This window comes from Lepidochelys kempii, chromosome 16 (assembly GCF_965140265.1).
Source record: "Lepidochelys kempii isolate rLepKem1 chromosome 16, rLepKem1.hap2, whole genome shotgun sequence".
In the NCBI taxonomy this organism is placed as follows: Eukaryota; Metazoa; Chordata; order Testudines; family Cheloniidae; genus Lepidochelys; species Lepidochelys kempii.
Genome location: NC_133271.1, coordinates 23,901,181 through 23,927,271, shown reverse-complemented (window position 1 = coordinate 23,927,271; position 26,091 = coordinate 23,901,181). Strand labels below are relative to the sequence as shown.

Sequence of the window (26,091 nt, the reverse complement as noted above, 5' to 3'; positions counted from 1 at the left end):
TGCCTGCCACCAGAATGAGTCAGACCCACATCTAAAGCGGGGTGCATTGAAACAGAGGTTCTCAACCCAGGGATCACGACCTGCGGGGATGGGCCATAAACAGCTATCAGGAGGTCACAACTCACTCAGCTCTCCCCCGAGTGCTAAATAAGAGAGAGGTCCTGGCTGGATGGAACGGATAGTCCTTGGGGGTGGGGGAATGCTGGTATGCAAAGGGGGTCCTAGTATGGCAAAGGACGAGAACCACTGCATTAAAATATGGTGGCATTCTGCACCCACGGTGTTTTTCCATGTTAATGCATGTGCCAAGGGGCTGTGTCCGTATTGCTGAAAAGATTCCCATGTTCCTATTTGCTGGTCTTGCTGTTTTCGTGATGGTCTCTGTGTGTCAGAGTGTCTCATCGGCTGGTGCATATTTACTGAGATGCATAAAACTGGAACAAAGCCGCAGTGCGGCCAGTTTCTCCAGACAGGCCTGGGGAGACCGCGTGTGGCTAGCTGCAGCTACACCAGCTTTTCAGTTGCAGACTGTTCTGTTTGGTTCCAGGACATGTTTCTCCTCTGTCTTGTTTTTTTCTGGACTGAACCTTTGCTCCCACTATTGGCCTGAATGGGCTGTAGCCCCTGGTGGGAAGAGCAGAACGTCCCTGTCGAGTAGTGAACTCTTGTTGGCTTTATGTTCCCATGGGGCAAGAGAGATGCGTTAGCTGGGATTTACAGTGAGGTCACAGACCAGTTTACAGTCACGGTTACCATGCAAGTGTGTGGGCTGCCATCAGGTCAGGACTGTGACTTTGCCACGGCCACAGGGAAGGGGAAGAGGGCCATGAGAGAGAACACGTGAGCTTGAAAAAACCTGCCAATGGGCCAGGTCCCCAAGGCGTTCTCCTGCCAGGCTAACTCCTGAGTAAGGAGACAATAAAGATTTCACCGTTTGGCCCTGTGTGAATCACCAGAAACGTCAGTGGAAATCGTTCAGAAATGAGGAGCTGCTCTCAATGGATCCAGAGTCTCTGCATTAGAGTTCCCCATTGAGAGAGCCTCTGAAGGCTGAAATTTCATCTCTAATCAACATCATTGTGCCAAGGTCCTTGCTACCCTGTGCCTAGGCCTGCATGGCACCTTTGTAACAGGGAGCTGGGAGATTTCAGGTCAGGTACGTCTACATTTCAATAAAAGACCCATGGCACAGCTGGCATGGATCAGCTGACTCTGGCTGGGGCTGAAAATTGCAGTGCAGACATTTGGGCTTGAGCTCAGAGACCCAACCCCTTCCAGGCTTCCAGGCCAAGCCCAAACATCTACACTGCTACTTTTTGCCCTGCAGCCTCAGCTCCACGAGCCTGAGTCAGCTGATCCAGGCTCCAAGACCCAGTGTTGTGTGTGTGTGTGTGTGTGGGGGGGTGTTATTGCAGTGTAGATGTAACGTTACAGAGAACAGGCGTAGGGTAACCACTCCCCATGGTTCAGGGAATAGCCTGAACATCTGTCTGTGGAGTCAGGTGACTCCCCTCCAATGTTCCCTCTAATTTTTGCCAGGCCGTGTGCGCAAAAAATTTCTTCTGCGCAAATTTTTGTGTGTGTGGTGTTTCGCCATGTGCATGGGGTTTAGGATCTGTGTGTGCGTGCACAGTTTAGAGGGAACAGTGGTCCCCTCTCCCATGTTGTAGACACACTCAGGTGACTCTAGACAGTCCCTGCCTAGCCTGCTCTTCTGTATGTTTTTAAAATGAAACGTAAAGTGCATCATGTTTCCTTTGGGCAGTTTGGTGTGTTTGACTGGTCAAGTGACTCTTTACTTCCTCTGTGAAACTCTGCGCTGATCCGATTCCTGTCAGGTTATGTCTACACTTCAAACACTACAGCTGCACCTCTGTAACTGTGCCGCTGTAGCGCTTCTGTGTAGACACTGACTACACTGCCTGGAGGGGTCTCCTGTTGGCGTAGGTAATCCACCTCCCTGAGAGGCCCCTAGTGCTATGTAATCCAAAGGTTAGGTCACTATTGCTACGTCTCTCAGGGGTGTGGATTTTTCATGGAAATGTACTCTTTAATTACTGAATCAATTCAAACCTTACTAAAACCGTTGCAATAACAAATTGGTAACACAGAGATTGATGAGAAGGCTGCTAACAGAGATGGCAGTAGAAGCTTGTGTGTTAAGATCAAGAGGTCTGGGGTTCAATCACTTGAATTTAAGCGCATCGTCTAACAAACTCTGGAGGGAAATGACGATACGGTTTGAATACGTCACTGGAACCAGCTAAATGAGAGGCATGGTCTGCCTGCTGCCCTCTGGTTGGAGAATGAACAGAGGTGCCTGGGGAAGGACACACCAGGTTGATGTGGGAGGAAGTGACCCGCAGTGTGAAAGTCAGGGTCTCTTTAGGACCCCTTCTAGGTCTGTTTCTTTAGCCAGGGAGGAACCCGCCCTTGACTAGTGGCCACAGAACAAGTTAAGCATAGGGTGGCACTCCTCACGTGGGGTGGGGACAGGTTTCAGAGTAGCAGCCGTGTTAGTCTGTATCCACAAAAAGAAAAGGAGTACTTGTGGCACCTTAGAGACAAACAAATTTATTTGAGCATGAGCTTTCGTGAGCTACAGCTCACTTCATTGGATGCATGTTCATATTGAATTATTTACCAAGATTTCAGGCATATCTTCTCATCAGATCCCTGGGGAGGTGGGCAGGTGTGTAACCCTCCGTGCTGGTATTGGGATGACTCAGATTCCAACATGTACCTGGTGTGTATGGTCTTTGTCAGATTCTGTGTATATAGCAAATCAGTTACTGATCTGGGATATCAGGAGGTTAAGGCTGGGCTATTCAAAGGACCCTGCAGGAAATGTGCAAATCCTAGACTGAACTCCTGTTTTTCCTGTTTCACTTCCAGACTCCACATTTGTTCTGGAGGGGCAGCTTGGGAGGGTTGGGTGTTTGCAGTGAACCTGCCCATGCTTGTTTCTCTGTGATCACAAGGCACTATTGCTTGTGAATTAAGCCCAAAACATGGAGGTGCTGGAACCTACCCAGCTGCCAGAGAGATGCTTATAGCGTTGCTCTTGCCTTTCTCTTTCATCAGGACCATCAGACCATCCTGAGAGCCTGGGCTGTGAAGGATTTTGCGCCCAACTGCCCCCTCTACGTTCAGATTCTAAAGCCTGAAAACAAGTTTCATGTCAAGTTTGCGGGTGAGTTTGGTGTGAGCAGATATGGGCTTCCCCCGGAAGGCCAGATCCGCCTGCCTTACTCACACCAGGAACCCCGAGGGGAGACTTATTGCTGAACACAGCCACCAATCTACAGATGTTCCCAAATATTCGTTGCTACTCACCACCAATGGGTTCCAGTGTTTCTTCCAGCCACCAGTCTGAACCTCTCACTGCTGGTGTCACCACTGCCCTGATCTACTCTAGTTTCTTGGTCCTTCTAGCAGCTATTTTAGGATATCCATCCTCTACCTGTTACAGCACAGGAATTAAATTTAATAAAAAAGAGCTCTGGAGGTGATCTGGAAAGCCTAACTTAGGGACTGGGCAAATTGGTAGAAACTATAGTCAGGGACAGAACTATCAGACACATAGATAAACAGAATTTGTTGGAAGAAGCAATGTGGCTTTTATAAAGAGAAATCATACCTCACCGTTTTATTAGAATTCTTTTGAAGGCATCAACAAGCATGAAGATGAGAGTGATCCAATCGATATAATGTACTTGGATTTTTAGAAGGCCTTAGACAAAGTCCCTTACCAAAGGCTCTTAAGGAAACTAATTAGTCGTGGGAGAAGAGGGAAAGTCCTCTGATGAATCAGCAACTGGTTAAAAGAAAGGAAACAAAGGGTAGGAATAAATGGTCAGGTGTTATAATGTAGAGAGCTAAGCAAGGGAGTCCCCCAAGGATCTGTACTTGAACCAGTCCTATTCAACATATTCATTAATGAATTGGAAAATGTGGTGAACAGTGAAGAGGCAAAGTTTGTAGATGTTACAAAATTATTCATGGTAATTAAGTCCAAAGCTGACTGTGAAGAGAGGGCTCTCCCAGAACTGGGTGACTGGGCAGCAAACTGGCAAATGCCAGTCAACACTGATAAGGCAAACAGAAAGTTAGGAGCTGTTAGGAAAGGGATAGAAAATAAGATGGAGAATATCATAATGCCGCTATATAAATTCATGGTGTGCCCTCATCTTCATTGCTGGGTCCAGTTCTGGTTGCTCCATCTCAAAAAGGACATCATGGAACTGGAAGAAGTTCAAAGAAGGGCAACAAAGATGATCAAGGGGATGGAACAACTTCTGTACAAAAAGAGACTGGAAAGATTAAACTGTTCAGATTAGAAAGGAGACGCTTAAGGCGGCATATGCTAGAGGTCTATAAAACCATGAATGGTGTGGGGAAAGTGAATAAAGAAGTGTTATTTACCCATTCCCACAAAAGAAAAACAGATGAAATTAATAGGCAGTGAGTTTAATAAAAACAAAAGGAAGTACTTTTTCACATAAATGCACAATTAACCCGTAGAACTCATTGCCATGGGATGGTGCAATGGCCAAAAATATAACTGGGTTAAAAGAAAATAACTAGAGATGGTCAGGTCCATCAATGGCTATTAGCCAAGATGTCCAGGGATGCAACCCCATGTTTCTGGTGACCTTAAACCTTTTGACTGTCAGAAGCTGGCAGAAGACAGGGTGGATCACTCCAACTGCCCTGTTCTGTACACACCTCCTGAAGCTCTGGTACTCGCCATTGTTGGAGACCGGATACCATGCTAGAAGGACCTTTGGTCTGACCCACTATGACAGTTCTTATGTTCCTACATCTAGTAATGCTAATGTGAGTCAAGGATTTAAGTCACTGGCAGAATAGTCCCCCGGACCATTATGAGGAAGGGCAGATACATATCTACCAATTCAAAATACAACCAAACTTTTAAACCTTGCCAAAAGTTTCTGAAAACCTTTTAAAAATGTCGTGTTTGTATTTTTAGGTATGGTCCTTGTCTTTTAAGTGTTTTCCTGGGGAATGTCCCAAAATGGGATTGTAGGTTCGACAGTGTTGTAAAGTACAGAACAGTTTAGAATCTGTGATCAGGGAAATTACAATGAAGTGAGAGAGCTTTTCTTCTTTTCTGAGCGTTTGTTTATCCCCATGATAAACTTGCATAATTTGGACTGTGAATTCTGCCATCTCTCTGCCCTCAAATGACCATGTGGGATCAGTGGCAGGATTGGGCCTAAATTCAAGTATGTTACCAGATTATTATTTTTTTGGACAATGATCCATTTTTTTTCTTGAAAGAGAACACTTGAGATTGAGTACAGCTCATCAGGCTGTCAGTGTGCTACCTCGTCCTTCATAGAATGAATATGGACCAGACCCTGGGGTTTGAAATTCATCCCTCTCCCCTTACTCTGCCTTTGGGGGTGGGCAGTGTCTGGATTGGGTTCTGTTTACTTGTCAGGTTTCCATTCTGTGAATCTGTCTTTCCTCCCTGCATTTATTCTCGTTTTCATTGCTCCCCATGTGTCGTCAAGGATGGGTTTTTGATTAGTTGAAAACATCTATGGTACATACTGGAAACAAGATGTTTTTCCCTGTGGCCCCTTCTGTGCTTAATCAATCTGCGCAGACTTCACAGGGACTGGAACATAAAACAAATGATCTCCAGCATCCTCAAATAGCCATGCATGCTGTGCACCCCCTCCCCCGCCATCCTCCCATGCATAGCAACTGGCTAGCTAGAAGATCATCCTTGGGACATTACACGTTGTAGGAGGTGTGTAAATCGGAAAAATGAAAGTGCTGCTCAGTGGGAAACAATTGCACTGTCTCTTTACTTTCAGATCATGTGGTCTGCGAGGAAGAGTGCAAATACGCCATGCTGGCTTTGAACTGCGTCTGCCCAGCAACCTCCACGCTCATCACCCTGCTGGTTCATACATCCAGGGGCCAGTGAGTGCTGCCGTTTTAGTCATGAACTGGCTTCTGTTTGCGGGAATGATTTTTGCACATTCTTCACTCTGGGGTTGTCGTCTTAACATTTGCATTGGGTTAAAAATAGAGATTGGGTCTGAGCTACAAAGTTTAGATCTGGATCTATATTGACTTAAATCTGCCTTGAGAGAACGAATGATCTTGTGTTAAAGGGCCAGAGACTGTCCTGTGAGACAGGATGACAGCAGAGCAAACTTTGGGTCGTCTTCAGTCATTCCGGGAGGCTGTTGTCAATAATCTGCGTGACACATGGAGCAGTTGGGTCGGGGGCAGAGGTGTTCAGATGCCCTTCACTTTAGTCTGGGGTGGCAAACACAGCACCCACCTCTCGCTGCTGAGGGCCTGCCGAGCCTGACTCTTTAGGCATGGATTTTGAAGGCGCAGGCTCATCAATTCCCCCCTGCAATTCCCTTCCTGGCCACCAGCTTCCCCACTGACACATCCTTGGAAGGGCCCATCTGGACTGGGCCCATAATTCCCACAAGACCAACTTTAACCTAAACAAGGCTCCCCCACTTGGTTTGGGCTCGGAAAGCATGCTGGCCTTCCAGGAAGTTGCCCAATACCATGGTGATGGGGGGAAAACCCTAGTGAGATCGCACTATGGTGGTGGAGCTGAGCACAAGCCCCTAACAGGCAGGGTTCTGTTCCTCTGGTTACAGAGAAGGCCAGGAGTCCCCGGAGCAGTGGCAAAGGATGTATGGGCGCTGCTCAGGCAACGAAGTATACCACATCCGCATGGGAGACAGCAAGTTCTTCATGGAATACGAAGGGAAAAGCTTCACCTACGCTGCCTTCCACGCACACAAAAAGTGAGCGCCAGCCTGGTTCAGTACCTCGAAGCCTTGGTGTGGGGATCCCTTGGGGCTTTTGGTACCGGTCTCACGGGTCGAGGTCGTTTAACTCTCTTGGTAAATAGCAGGGCAGTGGGGACTGGATTAATCCAGTTCCCTCCGACATTGGTTTGAAAAGTTGCGAAGTGAGAGGAGAGTTTACATTTGCTTCCATTTTCCGTGCGCTGGGTCAGTGATGCTGGTGGGAAACGTTCACTGAGGCCCATGCAGTAGCTTTGCAAAAGAAAACAGAGTCTTTTCTAGGGAGTGGCCTTGAATGTCCACATTGTACTTCTGCCTTAGGTATGGCGTCTGCTTGATCGGCATCAGGAGGGAAGAGAACAAGAGCATCCTGCTGAACCCTGGGCCACGGCACATCATGACAGCGTCTGACACCTGCTTCTACATTAACATCACCAAGGAGGAGAACTCTGCCTTCATATTCAAGCAGGAGGAGAAGCAAAAGAAGAAAGGGTTTGCCGGGAGAGGGATCTATGACGGCCCATCCAGGCTGCCTGTTCACAGCATAATTGCAAGTATGGGTGAGTCCTTCTAGCCCTCCCAATGGAAGAGAGGAAAGTAGCACAGGCTGTGTGAATGAGCAGTGACAGTATCTCCCACAAACCTCACTCTAGTCTCCATGGGGCGTTCGTTTTTTGTTTAACTCCTGTTGAGTCCACTGTGAGTAATTCCTTTTGTGGTAGCAAACCAGGCCCCCTGCTCAAAGGAGTTTTGTGAGTGGTAGATGTCTGGTAGTGAGCACATGGCTACTGGGATGTGAAACACCTTCACAACTAAGCGAGAGTGCTTTGCGATCCTTTTTCTGCTGAACACAAATGATCCAGCTCCTTTGGGTTGGATGAAACCAGAAACTTCACCCAAGACCCAAACCCAAACCTGAATTTGAACTGTTGTGAAAGCTGGAGAAAGTCAGGCTACTTTCAGTGGTTTCAGGGAGTTCTGTCTAATGGTTAGAGTACAGAATGGGGAGTCAGGATTCCTGGTTTATACTCCTGCCTCTGCCACTGATGCGCTGTGTGGCCTCGGCCAAGTCACTTAACCTCCCTGACGTACGCTGTTTGCTGGCAAAGACACTTTCTCACCTCCAGTACTGCTCTTCCATTGAGAGCAACAGAGGAGGCTGCAGGATCGACAGGTCTCCAGTTGTGCTTGTGCATTTGTATCACCCTGTTGTCTAATCCCGCTCAGATCCATATGTACGCTGTTGCTTCCGCTGGTGCTATCATGGGTGGGAGCTGTACTGATGGAGAATTGTGGCTATGGAGTTTGCAAGCATAGATGCAGTTTCACCATCTATATAATGGGATAACACCACCTACCTCTTAGAGAGCTTGGGGCTTAGCTAATTTTGCAAAAAGCTTTAAGTGCTAAGAGTGCATGCTATTAAGCATTTCCTGGTTGTGCTAACTGCTACTAACTTCTAAGTAGTCATAACAATATGACAGATCCAGGATATTGTACTACTTCAAAATATAGTAGAAACAAATGCTGCCCTGAGTTACACGTTCATCGATTTCACTGGGAGCTCTGGGCTTAGGAATGATCCAGGCTGCCAAGGAAACAGCAAGCTCTGTACAGTTCTGTTACCTACGGTAATTAATGAACGCTCTCTCCCTTTCCCTTCTACCTTCCAAATTACCAACATCCCTTTGCTGCAGAAATAGCCGCTTTCCCTGCTCTTCTGTATGACACTTCCCTTCCCCCTCCTTGCTGTCTATTGTTCAGTAGCCGAAGAGTCACAGGGGAAATTAACTTTCTCCCATTTCCCCTCTGCAGGGAATCCAGCCCCACCCTTTTTGGTCTCTGGAGAAATGGAGCCAATTTCTCTTTGGCAAATTTGTTTTAATCTGCACTGAAGGATCTCGTACTCTGCAGCGGTGCAGATGACAAATGAATAAGTCAGTAGCACTCGGCTCGTTGGCTTCTTACAAGGAAAACAGAGGCAGGGAGAAAAAAACAGTTGAAAATATTGCCAGCGATGGAATCCCACATGGCCCTTCGCACAGCAGATGTCTGTGTATCCACCCTTTTGAAATAGCTCAGACCACGTGCTGTCGAGCAAAAGGGAGCTCTTTTCTCTCATCCTTTTGCACATGCTATTGCTGGTCTTCAGCTTCAGTCCCCAGACAGAGTGAACCCCTGAAGTGGTTTCTTGAGCATTCATGTTCCTACCTTTGGCAAAAGCAAGCAGTATAGTGTACTGGGGAGGGAAAGCTCTGTAAGTGCACCTGTGTCATCTCCCTGCCAGCGCAGGATCATACGTGCTCTTGCTGGGAAAAGTAGTCGGTGGTACTCAACAAACAGCTAAGTGAAATCATTAGGAGAAGCTTGTCTTGCCATCCGCTTCTACAGTAAGAGAATGTAGAGAGAGGCCACTGGGACAGAGCAGTAGGATGTAGCTTTCCTGTTGTTTCCCCTAGTGAATGATCGTTTGTTTTAAAATTGCTCTTAGCAGTGAAATGCCATAAGCAGGTTATTAAAGTGTTTTATGTTGGTCATGCAGCTGGCCCCTGCTCTCGCCCTGGCTCACAGCTATTTCATAGCCGAACTGAGTGCTGGGAAAAGCTGCAAGGCTTGGGTAGAGGTTTTGATGCATGGGGCTCTCTCTTCCACACACTGGAGAGACAGAAATCTGGGAAGCTGCCCAGGTATGCAGGGGATACTTAGGGCCATGTTGTCCCCTCTGCAGCAGCTCCTCGTGCTCTACAAAGATCCCTTTGTGGGTGCACAGTGGGAATTAGGAAGGGTGGATCCAGGGACCAGCTTCTCTAGAAGGCATTGCGGCCAGCTGCCCCTGGGACGCATCCACTGGGAGTTAATGCTGCGACCAGCAGACTCTGCTACTCTACGGCCATGAGAGACGCCTCCACTGGCAGCCTGGCTCCTGCTGGTCTAGCAAGGAGCGGAAGCCTCCTTCCGCTCCTGCTGGTCTAGCAAGGAGCGGAAGCCATTCCTGGTGGGAGTTGTCCATTACTTCTGCCTCTATCCCCTGTCTCATGAGGCCCCAGGATCTGCCAGGTTGGACGGCCAGGCCTCATGTCTGTGGGAGTGCTGGCTTCCCAGAGCTGTCCCTTTCAGGAGGGTTCGACCAAACCCGCCTCGCTTGTGAAGTGCGAGAACATGCCTGGGCGAGACTGGAGTTGCAGCAGCACAGGACAGTTCTGAGGCGGGGGTTAGTTTGCCTCGGACGTATTTCTACTGGAGCTGGGTCATTGCTCTGCACGGTAAATAGGATTTGCAGCGTGACAGAAGGAGTGCACTGTGGTACTGTGTGAATCGGTCACAGAGAGCTCAGCAGCCACAGCCTGCAGAAGGGAAGGTCTGCTCTCCTTTTGCAGTCGTTTTGGCTACTCCCTGCACTTGGCCTGCGAGGTGCTCTCCTGCTCTGCTGTCATTGCAGAGGGTGATAGACAGCAGCTTTTCAGTAGTCCCCTGTAGCCCTCTGGTTTTAGGCTGTGCCTCCATATTTCACTGACTAGTTCCAGGGCTTATAGTAACGAAGCTCCATTCCTTTGCTGCGGAAAGCAGTGAGGCTCTGTCACTGCTGGCTTTTCAACCGCATGGCCTGAGCGGGCTCAGCTGTATCTGCTATGATTCATCCTCCTCCCTGGTCTCTGTGAGCTGTAACCTTGCCAGCAAAATTCACCGCTAAGTACTATGTTGAATTATTCCCAACGAAAAAGGCTTGGCTGGATCGACCTCTCCTAGATGTAACAAAATGACAGCAGAAGAAAGTATTTTTGTTCTGGGTTTGCACTGCCCTGAGCACAATGGGGTCCTGCTCCCTGACGGGGGCTCTCAGGCGCTGCATACAACTATAAATAAAAAGGGTAGGGTGCCCATGGCATTACCCACATAGCTCTCTGTACACAGCTGACCAAAATGTTCCCTCCTAGCATTCTGTTCCTGAACCAGCCACTGTCGGCTGTGTCTATGGACAGCCCGGATTTCCTTATCTGACTTGCTACCACACACAATTTTGGTGAATAAACTAGAGTGATACAGAATCAACATGGCACACATTAAATGGATTAAATGCTGGTTCACTGACAGGTCTCAAAATGTAATTGTAACCAGGGAATCTGGGTGAACTAGGTGTGTTTTCAGTGGGGTCCCACAGGAATCTGTTCTAGGTCCTACTCTATCTAACTTTTTTTTTTCAACAACCTGGAGGAAAACATAAACTCATCACTGCTAAAGTTTGCAGATGACACAAAAATTGGGGGAGTGTTAGATAATGAAGAGGACAGGCACCAGATACAGGGTGATCTGATCTCTTGGTAAACTGGGCACAAACAAACAATATGTGGTTTAATACAGCCATGTGTAAATATATACATCTAGAACAAAGAGCGTAGACCATACTTACATGTTCCTGGGATAAGGACTTGGAGGTCATGGTGGATAATCAGCTGAACATGAGCTCCCAGTGTGATGCTGAGGCCAAAATAGCTGAAATACTCCTTGAATGCATAAACAGGGGACGACTGAATAGGAGTAGAAAGGTTTTTCACCTGTATTTCGCACTGATGCAACCACTACTGGATTTTTGGGTCCAGTTCTGGTGTCCACATTTCAAGAAGTTTGTTGATAAATTGGCAAGGGATCAGAGAAGAGGTACAAGCATCATTAAAGGACTGGAAAATGTGCCTTATAGTGATAAGACTCGAAGAGCTCAAGTATTTAGTTTAACAAAGAGAAGGTTCAGGGGTGACTTGACCACAGTCTGTGAGTACCTACACAGGGAACAAATATTTGATCATGGGCTTTTCAGTCTAACAGGCAAAGGTATAAAAAGATCCAATGGAAGTTGAAGCTAGACAAGTTCAGACTGGAAATCAGGCAGTGGGAGTAATTAACAGAGAGAGTAATTAACCATTGCAACAACTTACCAAGGGTGGTGGTGGATTCTCCATCACTGGCAATTTTAAAATCAAGGCTGGATGTTTTTCTAAAAGATCTGCTCTAGGTCAAACAGGAATTATTGTGGGGAAGTTCTCGGGCCTGTGCTATAGAGCTCGGACTAGATGATCACAGTAGGCCTCTCGGGCCTTAGAACCTATGACTCTGTAAAACAGGGATAATGGTACTTCTACCCTTCTTGATTCTCAGATGGCAATTACTCCCTGCAGGTGCTAAGTTGTGTTATTGCCCAGCATGTCCATTAGCATTAAAGTTACTTGCTCCCGTAAATACCCCATGCCTTGGAGAGAAGAATAGGCTCTGTTATCTGCATTTTAAATCATGTTTATCTTGCATAACTTGGCAAATGGCGCAGGTCGCGCTGAAGTGCGTGGTGCACTTTCTCCAAAAGGCCATGAATCCTTTTTTCCAGCTTCTCTCTGGGCAGCCTGAAATGGGGGTTTTGTCGGGAGAAGCCAGGCACAACAGGAGATGGTATTTCAGACAAATCATTTATCCATTTACACTCGAGCATAAACTTGCAAAAATTCTCCCAGCAGCAAGACACAAAGCTCCTCGCTGAACAGCACTGGCTGATGTTCTTGTTACTTGGCTTGTTCTCAGTGGGAGCCTTTTCAAAACTCAGATGAGAGAGAGAGATAGAAATTATATTCTTCAAGTAGGTCACTCAGCATTCAGCTAGTTGGTTAGCAACAAGGGGGAGCAAGCCGAACTCCTGCACTTTGTTCACTGTGGCATTCACCACTTCTGTAGCTATTTAAAAATATTTGCGTTTGACAAAGACTCATGAAACACCGATGGTCACGATTTCCAAAAGTGATTGCTGAGTTTGATTTACCAACTCAATACACCTTAAAAGCACCTGATTTTCAGAAAGTGCTGAGCACCCCTCCCCCCCGGAAAGTCTCAAGGTGGGCACCCAAAGAATGGAGGAACCCAGAATCACTTCTGAACATCTTGGCCCAAGTAGGTAGGAGAAAAGAGGTGGGATTTTTTTCAAGGATGTGAGGAAGAAAAGTGCCCAAGTCCCACTGAAAGTCACTGGGTGCCTAATTCTCTTATGTGGGCTAAAAAATCCCACCCAGACTCTCCATTTTGAATATTTAATGAGATGGCAACATTCCAGAGTAAAGTTCTGGCCTTGCTTTGTTCTGGCTTTGCATGTTTTGGCACCCCACATTGAGCCACACTTATTTTACAAAATGGATGGAGCTGACAGGGGTTATAATGGGTGAGGAAGAGGCGCAAGCCCGGGGCTGGAGGTGCATTGTCTTTGTGAGACAGCAGAAGGCTATGAATCAGTGAGGCTAACAGCTCCCCGCTGCTATGAATTACAGCGTGGGAAAGAGAGAGATTCGTAAAGGTAAAACTGAAAGAGTTAAGAAAAATGATCCTGGAGTTCTCTGGACAAACGCTCCTCTTAAGAGTCGTCCACAGTGTGGGTGGATGGTGGTGTTAATAATACCACTCCGAAAATCTTGAGGCCCTTCCGTCAGCAGATTGCACCATGTTTTACCAATGTGAACAACTGTGAACTAATCACCTGAACGCACAATAACCCATGATCTTGGTAAGAGGGATGTGTTCAGTGTGGCGCTTCAGCCACCACCGAGATGCTGCTGCATGAGGGCTGCAGCGTGATATAAACTGCCTCTCCTACAGGAGGTTTGCCAGGATACCTAGATCAGTGTAGCTGAGCCACTGTACGCAGTATAGATCTCCTTTTCAGCTCCTGACTACATCCGACCCACCCAAGCTATTGTATAGATACACAAATAGGTTTTTACCGGCCATTTGGAAAGATACAAAGTGTTCCACTTAAACATAAAAGGATATGAGACGTATTAGTCTGGCATGGGTATTTTGCCAGGGACTTCTCGTATTTTTTAAATTCCCAGGTGTCTGACATTTTCATTTGACTCTGACTGATCCATGTTTAAAACAAAAGCCGCTTTTCCAGTCATTCTTGTAATATTCTCCTTGGATCCCTGCTCCAGTTTCTATTGTGGCCAAAGCTGTACCCACATTTTAACAAGAACTTGGACATAGTTTAGTGAACTTGGAATGTGGAACTTATTTATGAATGCAAGAAGAATTAGAGGTTTTAAACTTTTTTTTTCTTTGACTCTCAAATGTTTGAGGATTCTTTGATGAGGAATGTAGATGGCAAGGGTATAATTCGTAAGTGTGTAAGGGATTGAAGAGACTTGAAGTTCAGTGGGATTTACGCACCTAAATCCCTCAGTGTTTCTGATCATCTCTCCCATGATAAACAGTATGGTGACCTTTTAAAAGCCTTGTAGTTCTACAGCTAAGACTTTTCAGAAAAAGACTAGCACAGACTATTCGTTATAGGCTATGTTTTAGTCACGTGTATTTTTAGTAAAAGTCATGGACAGGTCAGGGGCAGTAAACAAAAAATCACAGCCTGTGACCTGTCCATTACTTTTACTGCATTTCCCTAAGTAAAACTTGGGTGAGGGGACCGCAGGTGCTCTGGGGTGTGTGGATCCATGGCTTCCATGACCTCCGTGACAGACTCACAGGCTTAGTTATAGCCCATAATGCCAGTGGCTGCTTGCTCCATCGTGGGGTCACTGCTTCAGCATCCAAAAAGAGCACAAGATCTGCTGATGAGCTGCTTGGAAACCAGGCCACGTGAGGAGGGGCGCAGCTGCCACGTGGGGATAATTTCACATTGTATGTTATGATGTGATTTTTCTGAACCAAGCTATTAGGACTCCAGAATGTTCGTAAGCAGCAAAATACTTGCTATAGCAACGATGCAAGCAAACAGAACGTTCCCATTTTTGAAACTATGGGAGACAGTGGTTGCCCTCAAATGTTCCGGTCAAGTATGGGGTTGTTTGAGTTCAAATATAGTAAGAAAATGTATTGTGCTATCCGGGGAATTCAGTGAGTTGAAAAATAGCAATTAGAATCACAAATAAGAATGGGTCAAACTGAGGGAAGATGTTACACCTCCTCAACCCACCCCCAAAATCCAGCTCTGTCGCCGTGATATACCACAATGAGACTTCCCTCAGTCAAGAGCTCCATAATCTGATCATCCCTTGCCTGACATGTGAGCTCTGCCGAGCAATGAAATTGTTCATTAGTGTGTTTACATGTTTATTGTTTGGCTTCAGAGTCAATGTCCCCTTGGAATTGAATAGGATAAACTCGGGCATAAATGTTCTCCACATTTTCAGAATGGGTTGGTTCAAGTTTTGGCAGATGTTTTTCCCCCCAGGTTTTTATAAATCAAACCAATGTTATAAATTCCCAATGAAGGATAGAAGTCTTGCCTGTCGATGGCTTTGGATGTCATTGTGAATGTGTCAGACAGCCTAAGAGGTGCAAATATTTCCCAGCCGTACAGTGAAGGGAGCACCTTAAATACCGATCATTACCCTGATGAACACAGATTCAGTTTTGCTCTATAGCAAACCTCTGTCAGTATAAGGGCTCAATCCTGCAAGGTTCTGGCCCCAATCCAAAACACATAAGTACATGCTTAACTTTATGAGTGCAAGCAGTCTTACTGATACGGCAGAGCTAGTGAAAGCTCCCCATCTTGTGTCTGGGATATAAGTGTTTGGCTACCCTTTATATCAAGGTTCCATTTAGAAATTATTAATAGCTGTCTTAATTAAAGAGGTAACCAATTTTTAGAGTCCAATGGGTCAATAGGTTGCTTAGAACCATCTGCAACACCTTATGCTGATGTGCTTAGAACCATCAATAATATGTCCTACTGATGTCTGTAACATGCTTATACCATCTGTTCATCATTATTAGCTGATTTTGTAGACTGTTTATAAATAGAACCTTAATACAAAGTGCGACTGGATGTTCTTCCTGTTCTTTCTTCCCTGCAGTGCCATTGGATTTATTTTTTGCTATTTATATTGTCCTTCCTCCCTCTTCTTTTCCAGGTACAGTAGCCATGGACCTGCAAAACACGGAATGTCGTCCTGTTAACAGCAGCAAGCTGACCCTGCCAGCTGAAAATGGATCAGGTAACAGACGGCCCAGCATTGCCCCGGTCCTAGAGCTAGCAGACAGCTCTTCCCTCCTGCCCTGTGATCTGCTCAGCGACCAGTCAGAAGATGAGATGACTCAGTCAGATGACGAAGGACTTACTGTTGTAGAGTGAGTTGCCATTTGAGAGCATCATCTCTTAATGTTAGTGTCACTGCATCATCATAAGCAATCAACTCCTATGGGGGTTGGGATTTTCAAAAGACTTTAAGGGGTTTATATGTCCAATTACCATTGTCTTTCAACTAATTCATTATCATTATTATTATTATTTATTATTTATTATTATTTCATTACTTTTACTGTGGTAGTGAGTAAAGAGTCCTGAGCATGGACCAGGATGGTGGTTGTTATAGAAACACATGCCAAAAATGACACCTGCCTCAAATTGCTTACAGTCTAAGTACCCTGGGTTCCTTTGAAAACCCGAGCTGTGAAGTTTAAAGTTGGTGAGCTTGCTACGACTATTATTTACTATTTGTATTGGGATAACCTCTATTATTATTTATTTGAATTATTGTACCTACCTAAGCAAGCTGCACTTCTGAGCTGTGCTTTGAGTTGATACAATGAGACATCTCCCAACAATTTGCAATAAATACACATTCTTTGCAGTTTTTTGTTAATCCTCAATAATCAGGTGTAAACAATCCATCTGGGTTTACCATAACCCTGTCTCTAAATCTAACAGTTACCACTGATCTTGTCTCTTCCTTCTTCAAGGCACTGGGCACACATATATTCATCTAAATCTCAATTTATTTTGAATTAAAGATTCTCTCTAAAAAAAAGTTTGAGAGTTGCAGAAATTGCTGGAAATTAAAGATTTACAAGCCTATGTTAGAGCTACAGTAAATACTGCAGATTGTTCAGAAGAAAGAAAAATTAAAGGAGAGAGGTTTAGAAAGACAGGAATTGCCAGACTAGCTCAGATCAGTGGCCTGCTTCTGACAGTGGTCTGCACCAGTTGTTTCAGAGGAAGGTGCAAGAAACCCTGCAGAAGGCAGTTATTCAAAGAAGAAAATATTTGTAGTGCATAAACTATATTGGAGCTATAAAAGCACCAATCTGCAATTTTTGAGCATGCATCTTTAAAAGCAAAGATCCTGTGCTGAAGGGTGCTACTCTCTATGATGCCATCGGGTAATTCGATCAACCCCAGGGTGAAGGAACGAGAAATCATGCCTAGACAGGCCCTAGCTAAAATACAGTCATACAGTCCTGCCTATATGGATTGGAGTTACGGAACAATAAAATCAGATCTAAGGGAATTTGCAATCTGAGCTGCGTTCTGTGGGGGTTTTTCTTTTTCATCAAGGGACGTCTCAGTTAAATGTACAGCAATAAAATGATTTCATGTGGCAGCTGCTTGAATAACAGAAATTAGGGATGGTGGAGATCTAAGAGGTAATCTGGCTCCTCCGACTCGTAGCCAGTGCACAGTTGTTCCCCGCAGCGTATTGTCGAAAGTTTTTCCGGGTTAAGTTCCGGTGACCCAGGCAGTGGTTTCCCTATCACGTCTCTTGGGTCACCATTCCAAAGTCTAATGCCTTCGCTATGCTAAGGATTTGCCACCCCCGAGCCCGAGTTACGCTCCACCATTATAAAGTGCAGCTTTCCTGGTTTACACTAGGAGTTTGTACTACTGCAGTGACATCAGTGGCTGAAGGCGGGAATTGGGGGTACATCCCTAGGGAAGACAAAGCCCAGTAGGCTTCAGCATTAGGGGATTTTTCTTGCTATCCAGCCTAAATTTTCCTTTGGTCAATTTTTCTCATGACTCCTACTTATATACTTGAGCTGCTAATTTACACCTGTGTGAAACACACAAAGAAAGCATGAGTCTGCCCTGGGATGGACAAAGGGAGAGTAGTGAGCCTGCTTAGCTTTGAATCAGGGACCGTTTCAGGTTCGGCACACCTGGCTGTTGCCTGCAGATGCTGTAAAAAAGCATCTGTCTTTTGTTTATTACTGAAAAGCTACAGGCACGAGAGCTTAACAGTTAATACAACAATAATTTGTATGTACAGCTCCTGGTGCCATGGGGCTTTGTTCCTGATTGAGGCCACTGGGCACTCCCATATGATGAACGTTAAATTATACTATTGATAACACATTGCTAAGGCCTTGATCTTGGTCCTGTCAAAATCAGTGGGACTTTTGACTTCAAAGAGAGCAAGGCCAGTATTGAAGTGCAATGCAGGAGTCACCAGCGAGAACGGAAAAAAGTCCTCAGATCTGTGCTGTCTATTAAAATAGCCAGCAGGGCTCATCTTGGTATTTTGCATTTTCCAGTGGAGTGGAAGAACAAACCCAATGAAATTAGTTTACCCTTCACTAAAATCCTGTTAGCATAAATTAACCTCCCGAGAATAGTTTTTACTCTGCTTCTGCTATATTGCTGTGGAAACTGTGATTGAATGTTATCAGCAATGACATGCTGAGCCGAGCAGAAATTATGTCAGTGATGAATATGTTTATAAAACAGTGCTAGAGCAACACCATGTGGTCAGTTCAGTGTGTTCAAACATTAGCTTGTCAGACATTGACGGTGAAGCAGTTTTGCCTTATTCCCAGTTCCTTGCTTGCAGTTTTGGAGAAGCATCCCTTGACCTCTGAAGAAGTCACACTGAGCTAGAAGCACTCTGTGGACTTAGCAGAATTTCCCCACCAGCTCCCTTTCCTCTGCTACCTCAGGGGCAGGGAAGGGATTGTATTCTGCATTCTCCATCATTAGGGAAGTAAAATTGTTGATTCCAGCTGTAAAAATATTAATGTAAAGTAGCAGTCAGTATTGCATTCATTTGTGACATTGCTTTAATGAATCGTTTGTGTGTGTGTGTTTCTCTCTGTGTTGGCTCTTACAAGATAAACAATTTGTGCAGATGCATGTGTCCACACTCACTCAAATTTATTTGGCTTATAATTTAACGTATACTTTTAATTACTTGTAAGCTGAAAGCTTTCTATTCCTTCAGTTATATCAGGAACACAAATTACAGCATGTCCACTATGTTTAAAAAAAACCTGCCTACAAATGTGCTGTGAGACTGTGAATCTGTATCGGGCTTGAAACTCTATGCCATTCTGTGATGTTTAGATTTAAGATGTGGGTTCAGGCCCATTGCTGTTAAAAGTTCTAGATGCCTTTATCTTCCACAGTCTGCTTAGTTCTCTGGCTGTCCATGAGAACAAAGTCTTTAAAAGATATTCCCCAAGCCTGGAAATGGCAAAAGTATTTTCAAATAAACTTATCTTGAAAAATTCCTAGGCTGTTTTGGAAGAATTTATAAAACATCCTTACTGTGATCTGCATAAACCCATGAGGTTCCAGTGTTTCTAAACAGTCTGTGTATGGACAAATGTGTTTGCCAGGGCAAATAAGTGTTCCTTGTGTGTGTGAAAAATATACACGTGCCCTGATGCATGTTGTCTCCTCTGCAGATATGTGAAAGGCTACCCCCCGAACTCGCCCTACATTGGGAGTTCTCCCACTTTGTGCCACCTTCTACCTGTAAAAGCCCCTTTCTGCTGCTTGAGGTTGGACAAGGTAAGAGGCTGCTGTGACAGTATTTAAAGGTTCCAGTGATGTTATTTGCACTTGCATTTGTGGCAGGGGCTTCAAGCACTTTACTAAGGTAGGGCAGCATTATTACCTCCAATGGTGAGAACACAAGTCTGGGTGTTCAATTCCCAGCTCCACCACAGATTTTGTATGTGACCTTGGGCATGTCATTAAATGTGTGTATCAACTTCCCATCTGTAAAATGGGGACATTAGTATTTTCCCTAGTCTCAGGGGTTGAATGAGGATAAATACATGAAAGATTGTGAGGAGATCAGTATGGCTTTGGGGGCCATATATGCACCTTAGATAGATAGAAGTGCAGTTACACTGGGTCAGTGATAGGGATGAGAGTAGACCCTACATCTGCATATAGCCTCTTCAGTGGCTGCCAGGGGAATAGGTGTAATGCTTACCTGGGAAAACGAGAATGTGAAAACATCTGCTTTTTGACAGAAGCTTAAGTGCATGATCCGAAACGTGCCAGGCCAGTCCTGTGCAGACCCCACCGTGTAGCAGAATGAGTCACGCGGGAGCTGTGATTTGACACTTTGCCTGTCTGCTGGTGGTTACTTTGTGGCTTTGTAAAGCGTTTGCTTTCCTCGCACTGTTATCTGTGAGAGGGCTGGAAACATTTTATTGAAAGATGCAGGAGCTTCTCTAGTTTTCTGTGGTAAACTTTTTCTTTTAAGCAATAATTACATGGCTCTGTACTGATAACCTAGTTGTTTTCTGTGTATTGCACCTTGAAGTTCCCAGACAACTGGTGTCTTCAGTGGCAGCTGCCATTTTGCGAGGCAGCATGTTACAGAGCAGACACTGTGCTCACTCCCAGTGAGACTTTACTTTTGTTCTTCCTTTGCTTGTTTTTCCTTAATATAAGCTAACTCATTCTGAGGAGGGGCCAAACTAGTACAGTTCGGCTGCTTTTCATTGCCCTGCCAGTGAAATTTAGTCTGAAAGCCTGATTAACTGAGCCTGGCAGAGTGACCCCCATTTAAGCATTATCTTCCAGCGGCATGGAGCCAACTTATGGGCTCTCACACCACTTGCCAGGACATCTTCATGCATCAGTCCTGCAGCTGTAGTTTGGCCAATTTTGGTCTTTTTCAGCTAGCATAAGTTAGAGCAGCAGGTTAACGGGAGTGCAAAAGTAAGGTTGAAGACACCTGTGGGACACATACTTAGCTGGTGTGAATAGATGGTTCCCACCAGCTGAGGATCCAGCCCTATGTAGGGGAACCATATTAGTTTTAACTTAAACTCAGAATTAGTCTCAGTGACGTGTTAGAGGCTTGTCGATCTCTAGGCGTTGATCCACAAGGGAAACATCTGAACTTCAGGGCATGCCTGGGGGGTTCCCCAAAACCAGCTTTGATTTCATTGTTGGGAACTGGTCATGTAAAAACAGGTTTCAGAGTAGCAGCCGTGTTAGTCTGTATCCACAAAAAGAACAGGAGTACTTGTGGCACCTTAGAGACTAACAAATTTATGAGAGCATAAGCTTTCGTTGGCTACAGCCCACTTCATCAGATGCATTGAATGGAACATATAGTAAGAAGATTATTTTTATATGTATGTATGTGTGTGTGTGTGTGTGTGTATGTATATATATATATATATATATATATATACACACACACACATACAGAGAAGGTGGAATTTGCCATACAAACTGTAAGAGGCTATTAGGCTAATAGCCAGGCTAATAGCCTCTTACAGTTTGTATGGCAAATTCCACCTTCTCTTTATGTATATATATATATATATATCTTCTTACTATATGTTCCATTCAGTGCATCCGATGAAGTGGGCTGTGGCCCACGAAAGCTTATGCTCTAATAAATTTGTTAGCCTCTAAGATGCCACAAGTACTCCTGGTCATGTAAAAAGGCACTTTCATGTTTCTGATCTAAGTCACTGATTCAGACACATCCCAGTTCATCTGTTGCTGAAAGTTGTTACTTTCTGTCAACCAGGGGTCTATGAAACAAGTCATTGGCCTTGTCCTTCATGGGCAGGAGTCCTTATCACTAAATCCACTACAATAACTGTCCTCCTTTTTAGAAGTCTCAGCTGTGAGACCAAAGACTGAATAGACCAAAGACTGAACTCCCTTTGGGAGAGTATCCCTGCGAGTCAGGTTCAAGGCATATGTGGGGCAGTTTGGGAGAGCTGGTATTGGGTTAGGCCCGGTTAGTAGAGAGCTAACCTCTCCAGGACTGGTTACTCTGATCCCTTCCCGCAGCACAAAATTCACTTTCAAAACTTAAAAAAGGAAAAATAGTGAAAGTGAGCCGGGATGTGGGGCCATCAAAGCCCTCAGGCCCAGACATGGAAGGTTGAAATTTGGATACATTCCAAATCATCTCTAGATCAACTCTCTGCAGGATCATTCTCTCACTCTGGGGGCTCATGAGCTTCTGCGCAGCTCACAGCTCAGAGCCAAGCTGGCTCAGTGCTTTTGCCATGTCTGAATGTTAGAAGATTCCCCTTTCCTGGGGGAGAAAACAGCCATTTTATCCTTATTTTCCTAACAGTGTCAGGACAGATGGGCAGCTCTATAGACTGATCACTGAGCCACGGTGCTTTTCTGTCTCTGCACAGGGTTGCAAGCACAACAGTTATGAAGATGCCAAGGCCTATGGGTTTAAGAACAAATTGATTATAGTTTCAGCAGAGACTGCTGGGAATGGCCTGTATAATTTCATCGTCCCTCTCCGTGCATACTATAGGTCCCGGAAAGAGTTAAACCCAATTGTATTGCTACTGGACAACAAGCAAGTACTCTTCCAAAGTTGTTTTCCATTGCATCAGATCTTTCCTTGCATTCAAATGGGTGTTTCATACTGTGTATTTATGGGAGGAGTTAAATGGGTGATTTTAGCATTTTTAATATAATACCTAAAATCTGATGGCCTGATTCTCCTGTCGCATCAGTTTTTCACCATTGACGTCTGTGCATTCACTCCTGATTTCTTTTCCTCTTGCTTACTAGTATAAAATGCCCCTATCAACCTTCTTGCTGTTTGCCTCTCTTCTTCCAGGCCTGAGAACCACTTCTTGGAAGCCATCTGTTGTTTCCCCATGGTTTACTACATGGAAGGCACTATCGATAAGTAAGTGTCTTGTTTACAGCTATCCGTATTTACAATGTGTTGCAAATCAAAGGAGAAAATAGCCCTGATTCTGCAGAGGAAAATTAAATAAGCAAAGGGATGCTATACTGCGTACCAGGCACACAGTATCACTGGCAATAAGGACCAGTATTTACCAAGAATAATCGGCGTCACATGCAGCCTCTTACAGCCTAATCAATGGTGCATAGATGCTCCCATCCTACTTAGCTGATCCCCATGTTATAGGCATGGACAGCAGCAGTGAAGTTTGGATTCAGAGCTGAACTTCCCCAGGGCTTCAGGGGAATTCGGAGATGGTTTTCTCCATCTCTGCTTCCAAGACTAGCACTGCTTTTCTATCGGTGTGTCCGGGTAGTTATGTGGACGCCAGTCACTGTAGTATCGGAGCACAACCATCTAGAGTTAGGTTAGACTCTTTCTTACCTAGCAGACATATCATACATTTGATGTTCTGGGTTCTCTAACTGGCACAGCTAAAGTTGGGAGATTGTCACATTTTAAGACCCTGCAACTATACAATAGTTTGGGCTTCATCTCAAGTTTTTCCCCCTCCTAGGATTTGTTAGTCTGTACTGGACATGGTTATGGTTATTTCAGTAGCATTTTGCATGCACAGGATTGCCTGGGCGTTTATTCTGTGCAAATACACGGGTATGTTTGCAAATGATCATTCAGCATCTTATTTTCCAATGGATTAACCCCCCACAACCTTTTGTCTTGGGGGATTGTTCCAGCCTAGACAGTTTGCTGCAGTGTGGGATCATTTATGCTGACAACTTGGTGGTTGTGGATAAGGAAAGCACAATGAGTGCAGAGGAGGATTACATGGCAGACGCAAAAACAATTGTCAACGTCCAGACCATGTTCCGGTAAGAAGCAGCTATGGGTTCTGCTCTGTCGTTTGCCCCTGCCTCTCTTCTTATAGTTTTTTAATTTGTCTTAATGGAAACAAAAGACTCAGAATGGGCCCAGGCAGAGGGTGTGGTGGGAGGTGCCTATATTAGCTGGCCCTTTCTGCAGTGAGTTGAACTGTCCTTGGTGTGAGTGGGGACTCTGCACACCGAGGGTTTGCAGGGTCAGGCATCTACAGAGGATATTAGGTCTGGGTTCCCAAGTTGGGCTCCTGTGTTTGACATGGCCTGCATCTGGCCCTTGCACACAGGCATGCTAATTAATAAAGAAAGTCCTTGCACTCTATCCCCAACTTTGTGCATCGCCAGCCACGCTGTCGGTGTGCACCTATTGGTCACTCCAGTAACTAAATAGAATTAAAAGGGGGGGGTCAGTGAGGTGGTATGGGGGGTGGCCTGGCTTGTACAGCTTTTGGTGCTCTCACCCCAGCCTGTTTCAGATCTTGGATGGGGCACAAGGCCGTTTCCACTCTTTATTTGGCCACATTTCAAAGCTGAAAGCTTCCTCCTCCCCACCTCCCTTGGAATGCGCGTGCACCAGACATTGATGAGTCTGCCTTCCATTGCAGGCTGTTTCCAAGCCTTAGCATCATCACTGAGCTGACCCACCCATCCAATATGAGGTTCATGCAGTTCAGAGCAAAGGACAGTTATTCCTTGGCCCTCTCCAAACTTGAAAAGGTAAGGAAGCCCCTTCATCCCGAGGAGGGTCTATGCTTTTCCTCCCAGATGTGTTTGCTAACAGGAAGCCTGTTGAGTTCCCTTCATGCCTGTGTTTGAAGGAAGGGTAATGTAATGAGTCATTAATTTACAGTTCTTCATAGTCCTGTGCTCTCCTGCTGTGCACTGCAGGGCACCATAGTTAATGAACATCCGTCCAGGATAATCTAAGACACGCAAATATGCAGGCAATTGACCTTTAGGGTCTCTGTGTTTCCTTAGTTAGTGCAACTAGCATCTCCACTCTTCAAAGCTGTCCCTGCTGTCAGTCTGATTTTAGTTACTCGGTACAATGCTCCCGCTGCGGTGGTGGGTTAAACAATTCTGCAAGAATAGACTTCTGCATCAAACTACATTCAGTGTTTATATTACATATTCCTTAGGCATTTTTGTGGGGTAGAAATAACAGCTGATGGGAAGGGGAAACATTCAAAGAATAACTGACCCAGACCACGTGAGTGTCTGAGATGCTGCATTGACCCTGTCAGACTGATGTAACAAATGAAAGAAATAATAGTTTGTCACGGTCTTCTGCTGAGTTTGTGCCAGTCAAAACAAGGACAGTTGACATCTCTGATACTACTGCCTGGTCTGAGTGCCCTCTCTTGAGGGGAAGGTAAAAAATTTTCATTTTTCTCCCGCTCGCACACATACACGTATGTTGTACTGCATTCATGGTGTTGTGTATTAAGGGTGGTTGAACCAATTCAGAGAGAATAAAAACCAGCATAAACTCAACGCTGAACTATATTTACCACCTCCCCATCTCTCTCTGTTTTTTCCTAACTTCCTCATAATGACCAATCTCTATGGGCAATCTCTGAACTGAAAGGGCTCTAGGGGCTGTTCATAAAGATCTGTCATAGATAAGCTGTCCTGCTGGACCTTACTGTCATTGTGGCTGATAGAGCATCTATCCAGTTACTATTGGGCAGATTCTCCGTCGGAGAAGAGACCGAACTCTCTGCAAATGAACACTGATGTTATAAATAAGGCGCAGGGATTAGAGAGGACAGGACAAGTGGGCAAGGGCTCCATGTACATCCTAAACTTCAAGAGAAACAGAAACCCCCAAAGTTCTGCAATGGACCAAGATGCCAAAGAAAGCTAAGGGATTCTCCATCACAGGAGAACCAGCTGAATCAATCATACTTCAGTGGTGGAGTAAGTGCGAGGCTGGCTTTACTGCAAGAGATTACCATCTTGGTAGGATGCAATTACATCAGCAATGAATGTGCTGTCACTGGGCTGACGTGAAACATACCCTGTTGAGAAGGAGGATCGTCTTATAGCTAAGACATGGAGACCAGAGTTCAATTCCCAGCTCTGCTATGGCCTCCCCATGTGACCTTAGGGAAGTCACTTAGCCTCTCTGTGCCTCAGTTTCCCATGGGGACAATAGCTCTGTCTTGTTTATTAGACTATAAGCTCTTTGGGGCAGACACTTACTCTGTGTCTGTGCAGCCCCTAGACTGGTGGGGGTCTAGCAACATTACAGCAATGCAAATCGTAAGTATCAGGAGCTTACGTTGACTTTTATTCTTTTAAAATAACAAACGGATATAATGACATTTCTATTAATTTTATGGCAGGTAGACCCTGCACATGAGGTACACTGCAGTCTCTCAGGAAAGCTGTTAAATGCACGAGTGTTTTGATCCCCAGAGTTCCCTGTGGTGAAATGAGAAGCTTCATTCTCTCCCATCCGTAGCCTTGCCTGACCATTATTACACTCTCCATACAAGACTCCCTCTCTGACCACTTGAGGACAGCTGAGATTCGATAGCGGCTTTTATTAATTCTGAGCTGCACTCAGAGTCTGTTGTTAGGGGATCCAGGAGTAGTCTTAAGATCTGAGGTTTGGTGTTAATAATTATCTGAATGGCCCCAGTGTTAAGACAGAAATTTGCCACCCAGGGAATAAAAGGTAATTAT

At 45.2% G+C, this 26,091-nt stretch overlaps 1 protein-coding gene across 13 annotated transcripts in view; it reads left to right on the top strand.

Annotated features, from left to right (window-relative positions):
- The window catches only part of KCNT1 (potassium sodium-activated channel subfamily T member 1), a 178,180-nt gene that overhangs the window by 132,009 nt on the left and 20,080 nt on the right, over nt 1–26,091 (top strand). For all 13 annotated transcript variants that reach the window (XM_073314262.1, XM_073314260.1, XM_073314263.1 and 10 more), the window contains 10 exons: nt 3,085–3,193; nt 5,850–5,958; nt 6,663–6,812; nt 7,137–7,375; nt 15,716–15,932; nt 19,266–19,371; nt 21,993–22,165; nt 22,433–22,504; nt 23,260–23,394; nt 24,006–24,117. In XM_073314262.1, the coding sequence (XP_073170363.1) occupies nt 3,085–3,193; nt 5,850–5,958; nt 6,663–6,812; nt 7,137–7,375; nt 15,716–15,932; nt 19,266–19,371; nt 21,993–22,165; nt 22,433–22,504; nt 23,260–23,394; nt 24,006–24,117 (1,422 nt within the window). The remainder of the gene's footprint in view (nt 1–3,084; nt 3,194–5,849; nt 5,959–6,662; nt 6,813–7,136; nt 7,376–15,715; nt 15,933–19,265; nt 19,372–21,992; nt 22,166–22,432; nt 22,505–23,259; nt 23,395–24,005; nt 24,118–26,091) is intronic.